This window comes from Herpailurus yagouaroundi, unplaced genomic scaffold, assembly GCF_014898765.1.
Source record: "Herpailurus yagouaroundi ecotype Mexico unplaced genomic scaffold, PumYag 321, whole genome shotgun sequence".
In the NCBI taxonomy this organism is placed as follows: domain Eukaryota; kingdom Metazoa; phylum Chordata; class Mammalia; order Carnivora; family Felidae; genus Herpailurus; species Herpailurus yagouaroundi.
Window position 1 is genome coordinate 629003 of NW_024412538.1, and position 10886 is coordinate 639888.

General features: G+C 62.3%; 1 protein-coding gene across 1 annotated transcript in view; it reads left to right on the forward strand.

Annotated features, from left to right (window-relative positions):
• The first annotated feature begins 8035 nt into the window (after window positions 1–8035).
• The window catches only part of NKD2 (NKD inhibitor of Wnt signaling pathway 2), an 11826-nt gene continuing 8975 nt past the window's right edge, over window positions 8036–10886 (forward strand). Inside the window, 3 exon segments of the mRNA XM_040462423.1 lie at window positions 8036–8111; window positions 9066–9278; window positions 10431–10805. Coding sequence (XP_040318357.1) covers window positions 8036–8111; window positions 9066–9278; window positions 10431–10805 — 664 coding nt within the window.

Consider the following 10886-nt stretch of genomic DNA (forward strand, 5'->3'; position numbering starts at 1 on the left):
TCAGGACTGGCCTTCACTTGCCCAGGTCCTGGAGTTGTTTTCTGGGCATGGAACAGGGTTTCCAGAAAGATCTCAATGCAGCGATCGTTGCTTGGAGGGATTCCCAGGAAATGGGGAAGAGCGCTGGAAGCCAGCCCCACGAGAGGCCCAGACAAAAGCCGCTCTGCAGGGGGACAGGAGCCAGCGGTCCGTCCGTCCATATGTCTGTCCAGGGCTCTTGGTGGCTAACTGCCCCCTTCTTGCTCCTTGTAAGGAGACAGCCACCAGGCAGGGCCTGGCCCAAGTCAAGCCCCAGGTCACGCCCCAGGTCATGCCTGAGCGTGTCCGTCTTCCACACGAGCGTCGACACGTCCTTCCTGTGGAACCCCACGAGGACCTGTTGTGGCAGCGTGAGATGGCCACCAAGACGAGTGACAGGTCTGTTGTGTCACGGGGCCGGGGGGCGGTCAGAGAGCTGGTCACGCCGCGGGGGGGCAGAGAACTGGGAGCATAGTTCGGCTTGCCGTCACGTGGGGACCTCAGCAGTGACGAGGCGCACAGGTCGGCTGTGCCCCCAGAGGAGGCATGCGTGTCACCTGTCAGGCTTCGAAACACCTCGGTAGCCGTGCATCGGTGTTATTGGCTCTTTGGCAAACCTGTTTGCTTATCTGCACTTGGGAGCCTCTTTCCTTGGCGGGGGATGGCCAGGACCCTCTGCTGTGGGCTCTCTCACGCTCAGGCCCACAGCACACTCCACTGGCACGTAGGCTCTCCCCCCTCCTGCGTGTGCACCGTTCGGGGTGTGGGCTCCCACCCCCGGCGTGTGCGCCGTGCGGCGGGGGCTGGGGTGTGGGTGAAGCCTGGACCCCATGGTCCCGTGGACATGGGGTGGAAGGGGTAGACATGGCTCGGTGCACGCTACCAGAGACACGAGCGTTCTCTACAAGCACCTTCATAGGCTGGCTGTGGAGGTTGCAGCTTTTCTTCGACCGAGTGCCCGAGTGGAGGCCCAGACATGGTCCCCTGAGGGGCTGTCCCAAGATGTCCTGCAGGGCAGGGGCCACCCTGCACACACCCTTTCTGCCCTCTGCTGCCCGTGCAGCGGCCCTCCTCATGGGGCCCAGGACCCCTCTCTGTCTGGCACCTGCTGGCACCTGCCTTCTCATTCTGCAGAGCGCCCTCCACAGCGTGACCCAAAACATCCAGACACCGGGTTCAGACCCGGGACGTGAACCACAGCACAGGAGGAGTGGGGCTGGGCACCGGCTGTCCTCCCTCTGCCTGCCTCCGGGGCATCCAGCGTGGGGGCACAGTGCCCTTGACAGCCCTTGCCTGGAGGCTGAATTTGGGAGCAGGGTGGGGCCCGGGCCTAGACAGCCGCTCTGCCGAGGGCGCCAAGGTCAGGGTCACGGCCGACAGCGGTCGACTCCTAGCCACGATGCAGCAGGTCAGACGTCAGGGCCTCCGGATGTGCAAAGTGGGCCCCGTTTTCGGTCCTGGCCTGAAGCCGCTCACTGGGGCCTTGGCAAGGCAGGATGGCCGGGCGGGCCAGGGTCCAGCTGGCTCTCCCTGTGGCCTGGGGAGCCTGCACACGTCTCCAGGCCTCAGTTTCTCCATCTGTAGGTGGGGGCATGGGACTAGGCGCCGTCCAGTAGAACTGGACTGGATGTACCCACACTGCCCACAGGGGCCACCCTCATGCTTGAAATGTGGCTGGTGCAACAGAGAAATGGATTTCTAATGTGGTTCCATTTGAATACGTTGAAATTTAAATGGCCACGTGGCCGTGGCTGTGGCTGCCACGTGGACAGTACAGCCCCGGGAGGCTGCATTTGGGGTGTAGCCAACTCCGTGTCCCCTCCCTCCGTGGCCGGGGTTGGTCACGGCGGTTTTCGTGTGTTTCAAGGAGTCATCAGCCAGATCAGTGTGAGAGTGCGATATGGGTGTATACGCCCTACTCACGTGTGTGTGTCGGGTGCTTGGCTTTTAAAATTGTCAAGAATCCTTTTAGACGAAAGAGGGCCAATCAGACCATTAGCACTAGCGTTTCTATGGTTTACCTTGTGCGGTGTGCAACACGTTCTCGACACATAAATGTGGGAACGGGGGAATGCACCATGGGAGTGATACGTGCCGTGCCTCACGGGATGAGGGAGAGCCTCCTAAAACGAGGGCAAATTGAAGCTGGGAACAGGGGCTGCCCTCTCTCCCTAGAGACGAGGAGTGAAGACGGCGAGTGGCTGGGCTGAGGGGAGGCACCAGGGCGAGATTCCACGGGCGTCGCGCTGAGGGCCGTGCAGGCCCGGGGACTGGGCTGGCCGGAGGCGCTGACCCAGCTGCCCGGAAACCGATGTCACAACGGAGGGACTGCGTTTGCCGTCCTGCCTCACACGGCAGGGAGACTGCACGGAGCACGGAACACAGCGACCGTCAGACGACGCAGCGCGGGGCGGTGACCCCCGGGAGGCACGGGGAGCAGGCGCTGGTTTCCGGGTCACAGCGTAGAAAGAGGGAGCGGGGACACCGGCAGAGGAGGGGCCGCCTGGAGAGCGGGGGCAGGGGGTCCCCGCGGGTCCAGGTGGGGGCCGACCTGCACAGGTCAGAAGCTGGGAAGGAGCCGCCAGGAGCGTGTAGGCGGCTTGTGGGGTCCAGACAGGTGTGGGAAGTCAGGTCCCCTCGGCAGTGCATCCAGGCTGGGCCGTCGGGGGACGGCACGGCGTGACAAAACAGCGCTGTGCCCCCACAGAATCCAGCCCGACCTGCAGCGTGCGATCGACATTGCTCGGTCTCGTGAACGATTGAGACCTCATGACCGTGACCTGAAGAAAATCCATCGGCACAGACTGAACCATAACAGGGCTGAGAAACAGCCCAGAAGACATGAAAACGGTAAGACGTCTCACGTGTTCACGAAGGTAGAGGAAACGTCACCGGAGGTGGGAAGTGCGGACGCACGTTCTAGACGGGAGGACACGGCGTCCCAGTGAGCAGCGCGCAGTGGCGGGCAACGTCGGTGACCTCTCCCTACGGGAGGCTAGCGCCCGGCCAGCGGCACCGTAGACGTGGGCCAGGACGGAGCACAGAGAGGGGCCTGCACGGCCGTGTGCGCAGAGCGCCGGGGGCTGCGTCCTGGTCCGACGCGCCTAGAGAGCGTAGAAGGAGGAGAGCAGCAAGGATCTGAGGAAATACGGCCCCCGATTTTCAAACGTAATAAAAACTCTAAACCACAGACCGAAGGTGCTCCGTGCCTTCAGGCAAACGAAGAAAACTGTGCCAGGATGTCTGACAATCCGATTGCTGAAAACCAACAACAAGGAGAGAAATTTTAAGGCAGGCAGAGCAAACACATCTTTCAGTCTCGTGGCGGGAGGGCAGGGGGGGGCCTTGCAGCCCCTGCCGACACCCGCAGGCCTCACCTACGAACTCTGGACGCGACCCGTTCGCTGCAGCGGCAGGGTCAGGACCGCCCGTCACAACAGTCATTTCCCCCTTCCGCAGAGGGGAAACCAAGGCACGGTAGGGTTAGGGGATTGCCCGGGGTCGCGCTGCATAGAGCCGTGCAGCCGGGACCCAACCCAGGCGGGCCCCGCGCTGCTCACGGGCTGCGGGAGTCAGACAGCGGGGCGTGGGGGGGACACCGGGTGGGGTGAGTCCCGGGCCAGAGGGCAGTGTGACCAGGCGACTGTGCGGATCTCGTCGTCATCCTGGGAACCACTGCGCTGTGTCACCTGACCAGCGGCCCGGCAAGCATGTGTCCTGCACTCGGGGCTCGTCCTTTGCACTTGCAGTTCCCGGTTCTGAGTCCAGATCGTTGCTTAACTAAGACGTGTGCCTCCTTGAACGTGGGAGGGGTGCGGGCACAGAAGGGGCATGGCCGGCACGAGCTGCTCCCTCTGAGCTCGGGGGTCTCCCCAGAGGCTGGGGGGGGGGGGCATCCGTCCCTGCCGTTCAAGGGCTGTGTTTGCACGTGACGCGAGCAAGAAGGTTCCAGAGGAAGAAACAGTGCGTATCACCTTCCCCAGAGTAGCCCAGTCCTCAGGGTCGTGTGCCGGAACCAGATAGGAGCCCTTCAACACTCCCAGCCCGTTCTTCTCTGCTCAGCACACGGACTTCACAGAGCAGATGGCGCCTTCTAAAGTAAAAAACAAACAAAAGAGACCTAAAATCCATGGGTTCTTTTCCAGCTTTGGGATTAGTCTTCCGGTGAAGTGGAAACATAAGGCTTTAATACAAATGAAAGAACGGGAGAAGTCAGGGTTCCCGGGGAAGATTCAGACAGAGGGGAGCCGGCTTCTGGGTCTGCACTTTAAACCTGGTGCGTTCAACCTTGTCTACACAGGACTGGCCTGGGGTGCGGCCGCTTCCCAAGGGGATGGGGGGCTCTGTGTTGTGTTTTGTGGCCTCTGGCCAGTAAGCTCAGAGGACAGCAGCAGGATATGGAAGGTCAGTCACCCTTGATTTTCTTTTTTCTGGGAAATTATAAATCGTTAACTCTGAAGACAGAGACAGGAGCAGGCGTGTTTGGGAGCAGACAATCGAGTCTGCAGGTCAGCTGAGAAAAGCGTTCTCTAACATTTAGTGTTAGACTGAAAACAGTTCCCGGATGCTAACGTCCCTGGGGATGATTTTAGCATATTTATGGCCCCTTCTCGATTATCTGGGGTAGAAGTGTGTGTGTGCATGTGTGTGCATGTGCATACCCGTGTGCGCGCGTGTGTGTGTGTGTGCACATGAGATACCATCCCACACGTGTATATTCACACGTATGTGTCCTCTCCCCCCGACATCCCCATGCACTGGGGCCGGCCGCTGGGCTGCGTCTTCCGCGGCGTGTCCTGGGTTGACGCTCCTGTCCCCGTGCTGTGGTTTCTCAGCCATTCCCGCCACACGCTTGGCAACCAATCTCCAGCAAGGTCCAAGCGAGGGGTCCTCGGGGACAGTCTCAGGGTGTTTTCTGGGGGGAGTGGGTGCTATTAACCTCTAGAGACCAGGGGAAGCGGGGCAGGTAATGCATTCTGTGTCTTTTCTTAATAAAACAAGCAATTTTATGGCAAACCGTGTTGGGGATGAGACAGAGAGGAACCATTTTTGTTGTCCGACCTCATTTGGGGAGTAAGTTCCAGCAGAGAGCTGGCGTGTGAAGAGACAGACACATTTATTTCGGGTAATTTGGTCCCCCAAATTACCGGGTTTCTAGACATAAATTCCAGATTGGTGATTACAAAGTCTGATGAAACAGCCCTAACCTAGAAGCACCGATGGACAAAATCTGGAAAGGCCGCTCTCAGATCTGGAAGCCTTGTCATTGTGAAAGAAAGAACCAGAAGCTGAAGCCCGCCCGCCTCCCCGGGAGCCTTGGTCTCAGGGTCCGGAGTCCTGAGCGGGGCCCCCGGGCCTCAGCACGCGTGTCGGAATCATCAAGCCCGTGAAGCCGCCGTGTCACATCTGAAACTGTTTAGCTGCGGAAACCGAGAGGCGCACTTCAAAGCCGCCCGAGGCGATCCAGACAGACTCGCTGGCGGGTCGCCGCGAGGTCACACTCCACCCGATGGCGGGTCTCCGCCTTCCTGCCTTCCTCTCGTCAAAACAGAGTATGGGGGCAACGCTACCCCGGGTCCCGAGACGCGTGTGGGCGGACGCGCCCCCAGACCCCCAACCGCCTCGGATTCCTGGCAGGCAGGCGTGGGGGTTCTTCTCATTCAAAGAGCTTTGGAGGCAGGGGCCCTCATGGGACCGCGGGCTGGGGCTCCTGTCCCCCGCCACCCCTGCAGCCTCCCGCCCTGGCCCTCGTCCTCCCCAGGGCTCTGCACTCCTGACCCTTGACTTGGCCTCGCTCTCCGCCTTTCCCCACAAGGCCCGGGTCTGCGTGCTGAGCCCAGACTCCTCACCTCTTACCCCATGTCAATCCCGCCCCGTGTCCTGAACCCCGAGAACCCGAGCGTGAGGCCCCACCACCCACAGTGCTCGCCGGGCCTCTGCCCTGCACCCCTCGGCCTCCCCTCCTGGGCCCGCAAACCCCCATCTGCCCTGTCACTCCACCGTCTTCCGCCACACGGTAGGCAGCTCCTTGCCTGGCCTCCCACCTGGCCACCCAGCACCCAGGGCGGCCCCCGTCGGCGGGATTAACCCAGGGGAGATGGTCCTGGGGGCTCCTGACGCTGCAGCCCTTGGTCTCTGGGAGTCCCGCGGCCGGTCAGCGGTGCCGATGGCGGGAGCCGTGCGCTGGTGGCTGAGAGGGCTCCTTCCCGTCCAGCCACCCGAAGACCCTCCCTGCTCTGCTGTAGAGCCACCTGCTTCTCCTGTCATCACGTCCCCGATGGTCAGAAACCCTGCTGGCTGGTCGGCACCCCCAGTGCGGGGTGGAGCTGGTGTGAGCTGGGCCACGGTGGCGGGGGGCAGGTGGTGTGGCCGTGGAGGGGCCGGGAGCCCCGGACGTGCCGGTGGGGCCTGCGAGGAGGGACCCCCCCTTGTTTCCGACTTCATGGGGATGCTTGAACAGCACCTTCTAGATGGTCGTGAGGGGCCACCCGGCATTTCGGGCCACCCTCCCCTGAGGGTCTGGGGAGCCCCAGTGGCTGTTATGCCAAGAGCATCTGGTTCTGGAAAATGCCAGCAACACACCTGCCCGGGGCCCCTCCCTCCCCTCCCTCCCCTCCCCTGCCTCCCCCATCTCTGTCTTCCTCTCCCTCCCTACCCCCACCCCATCTGTCACCCTCGCCCCACCTCTCACCCCTGCCTGGACTCCCCATCCCACCTCCCTCCCACCTCTCTCCCAGTCCTGCCCCTCAGAAGTGGAAGCAGCCTTGACCTTACATTTGAGGAACAGGCCAACGTTTCCAGGACCCTAGAGGCTCCAGGGCTCCAGGTCGGGAGTCACGAGGTAGCTGCGAGGTGCACTGAGTGGACCATTCTGCCTTTTAAAAGTTTTTTAATGTTTATTTATGTTTGCGAAACAGAGAGAGACAGAACGTGAGCAGGGGAGGGGCAGAGAGAGAGAGAGGGAGACACAGAATCGGAAGCAGGCTCCAGGCTCTGAGCCATCGGCACAGAGTCCGATGTGGGGCTCAAACTCACAAGCTGTGAGATCATGACCTGAGCTGAAGTCGGACGCCCAACCGACTGAGCCACCCAGCTGCCCCTAGTTCTGCATTTTTTTTAACACAGAAGAAGGGGCAGTTCACAGGGCAGCAGCTGGCAGGGGCGAGGTGGAGGGAGGCACGCGCCCACCGCTCACCGTGGGTCCCAGCAGCCCAGCCCTCCGTGGAGATGCTGGATTCTTGTCACAACAGAACGTGCTCAGGTCCTTGCTGTCACTCCTCTGGACTCAACACACAGCGAGCATCCGGGGGAGAACCCGGCTCTCAGGCAGGCCGAGTGTTGTCTTGGGGAGCACACACACAGCTGTCCCTTCCAGCCGACCTGCCCCCCGTTTCCGGTCGCAGCCTGGCTTTGAGGCGGAAGCTGAGCCTCCCCTTTGTGCTCAGGATGTTCTCACCGTGGCCTCGTGTTTACAGCAGACCCATGAGATCCTTCCAGAATGCTCAGCATTATTCCACAGAGAGCAGTTTTTGAGCCCACGCTTTAGCGGGTTGAGAAGGAAGAGGTCTTAGAAAAGCGGTTTTCCTCAGGGTATTTCCAGGGGCGAGAGAAATGGGTTTCCAGGAAAGACAGACGCTGAAATCTGAAAAGTAGACTCCTCCTGGGGGGATCGTTTGCATAACCCCAAACCCCCACACCCACATGGCCTTGACAGGAGCTGGTCCCGGCCAGGACGTGCACGTGACCTCTCGGACCTAACACCACGGGGTGGCTGGCCCAGCGTGGCCACAGTTCTGGTGGCGTGGGGGTCCCCCACAGGAGAAGGATGCCTGAGAGAGGCCCCCCCAGGGGTGGGGGATGGCGTGGGGGTATCCCCAGGGGTGGGGGATGGCGTGGGGGTATCCCCAGGGGCGGAGGGTCCTGGGGATCCTTGGGAACATGTGGCTGGACCTTCTGGCTTTTCAGGGGAGGCCGGAAGCTTACTTTTTTCGTCCAAGCTCCCAGTGTCTCTGCACCCATGGGCAGCGGCGGGGGCATCTGGCAGGCCTCCCCTGAGGAGCTGGGTTCTCCTGGCCTCCTCCAGCGCCTGTCCGGTGAGGGGCCGCTTGCTAGGGAGGACGGGGAGCTTAGGAGTCTGAGCTGGGGGCGGTCTCAGCAAGAGACGTGGCCTCTGGCGGGGAGCGAAGGGTGTGGGCAGGCTGTGGCTGCTCTGGCAGGGGCGGGGGCACCCAGGCGGGCTGGGGAGGGCGCTGCTGTGGGAGGCGGGCCCTTGCTGGGACGCCCAGAGGGGCAGATGGTTACGCCCTCTTCTCGATGGGACCCCGCCATCTGGGATTCGGCCCCTTGGGGCCCCCTGGGCAGGGCCCGCAGCACATCTGGCCAGGGGCTGCGGTGGGTTTGATGTGTCCCATTCCAAGCTCTCTGCACCCCCCCCTCTTTAGCCGAAGCAGCACAGATTTAAGGGTGTCTGTGTAACGGGGACGAATCTGTCTGAAATCACCAGTCGCAGGGACAAGAATCGTCACTTCCCCACAAAGGCCCCTGGGAGGTTTGCCGGCTCCTGGGGTGGCCGGTTTCCACACCATCTTGGGGCCCTTTCGATTCAAGGAGGCTTCCCCGGTCACGTCTGGTGTTTCTTTCTCCACGTTGTTTGCTTCTGTGAATTATTTATGCAACTCCCCGAACTTCCACTCAGTAGCTTTCCTGCCGAAGCCGCTCGGATGTGCTGAGGATCTTTCCCCATTTTTCCGTAACTGGCCTTGAGATGGGCTACGGGGTCCTCTCACGCCGTCCGGCTGCCCCGAGCGCCCTCCCCGCCGCCGCCGCCCTGGGCTCTGGCAGCCGAGGGGGAGGGCAGCCCGGCACCTGTGCCGGGCTGTCCTCTAACAGCAAAGGCTATGCTGCGGGCTCAGGCAAAGGCCATGCCACTCGACCCGGGCACGCGGGGCGCATTCTACGGCAGCCGCTGCGCGCACAGGCAGCCACATCTTCCGGACGCGGTGCAGTTGCATCCGGATGACCCCGGGGGGTGGGGGTTGCTTTCTAAAATCCGAGGCTCAGTGAGGTGTGGAGAGGTCATATCTCTCAGCCGAGAGCATACGACAGCCCGGGAGGCTGGCGTCCGGTTCGGGTGCCCAGGGCTCGTGCCTGGGTCTCTGCTGCTGAGCTGTGTCCTCTGGCTGTCCTGTTGCTGTTGCAGGAGCTGCTCAGCGGGGACCTGCAGGAGGGACCTTTCTGGGAGGACCAGCGTCCCCTAGAGGGTAAGTCTCCTTCCCCGAACCTCATCGATAAGCCTGACCCAGGGCACGAGCAGGAACTGTGCTCAGAATGAGCTGAGCCCCTGGTGACGGGACAGCCCGCCTTGGCATGTCCCTGAAACCCGGGCCAACCCAGGGGGCTGTCGCAGGTGCCACTGTCCCCGGTCTGAAAGGCAGTTTGGCCTTAAAATATACTTCGAAATAACACTTCTCTCAGGGCTCCTTGCGTGGCTTAGGGGACTTGGGTTTTGGATCTAGGGATGTGAGCAAAAGCTGGAGTCACAAGGGCCTCTGACCTTTTATGTGTCTGGATCCCCATGAGCCGGCGTGCAGGTGGGATGGCCAGGCTTTGTATAAAAGCCATTTGGCAAATCCAGGGTCAAGTCTGGGTCTGACATCCTGTGTCAGCAGAAGGCTGCCGGGAACGGTCAGCTGGGAAATGTTGACTGGCCAGAGTCCCGGCCACACGTCTGCATCCTCAGTGGGGTAGTCCGCCCGTGGAGCGTGACAGGTTATCATCAGATGTGCATCGTGTGTGGTATAAGGAGGCTCACCAGCAAGGCTGCCTTCAGAGGGGCTCCGAGACCCTCCTAGCTGGGGGCTCAGGCCCTGAGCACGTCCCCCACTCCCACCAGCATGGACACCTGCCAGCAGGTGCTAAGCCAGGACAGGCCTGAGCTCCTCTCCCAGAGAATAAACGAGCCCGGAAACGAGCGCTTGACTCGTTTGGCGACTGGGTGCTTCCCACTGACGCTCAGCACACAGGCATCCCCTGGGTCCTGGAGTCCAGGGGAAACTGGACCCAGTAGATGGGGAGAGGGGGCATCCTGGGCCGGGCCCGGATGGTGCTCCTGCCCCCCTCGGGCAGGGACTTTCCTGGCCTGGCCTGCAGGGGGCCTCCTCCCCTGGGCTCCAAAGTCACTGCTGCCAGGGGTGCGGGGGGCAGAGGCAGGAGGGTGCACCTGGTTAACCCTGGTGAGGGCCGCCCCGCCCTCCTCACAGGTCCCTGGCGCCTCCTTGGGGGGTGGGCTCTCAGCTCGGACCCTGGTGGAGGGGACCAGAGGCTGGCAAGGACTCCAGGGCTCCCTGGCCACACCTGCCGTATCCCTCTGCCCCACCCGGAAAGGACCCTTCCCGGCCTTCTCCTCCCTCCAGTGGCAGTCACCCCTGAGAAAGCCGAGGGCTGAGGCAGCACAGGACAGCTCTTTGGCGTGCTTGATGGAGAGAAAGCAGCAAGCCGCGAGGGCCCACGAGGGCTGGGCAAGAGGCACCTGAACATCGATGTAGGTCTTTGCTCCTCCCTGCCTGCCAGGAGGTCCTGGGCCGAGATGGTGCTCCCCCGTCAGGAGGTCCTGGGCTGGGAGGTCCTGGGCCGGGATGGTGCTCCCCCCTTCGGGGGGTCCTGGGCCAGGAGGTCTTGGGCCGGGATGGTGCTCCCCCCTCGGGAGGTCCTGGGCCAGGAGGTCCTGGGCTGGGATGGTGCCCCCCCACCTCGGGAGGTCCTGGGCCAGGAGGTCCTGGGCCGGGATGGTGCCCCCCCCTCGGGAGGTCCTGGGCCAAGATGCTGCTCCCCCCTCAGGAGGTCCTGGGCCGGGATGGTGCTCCCCGCTC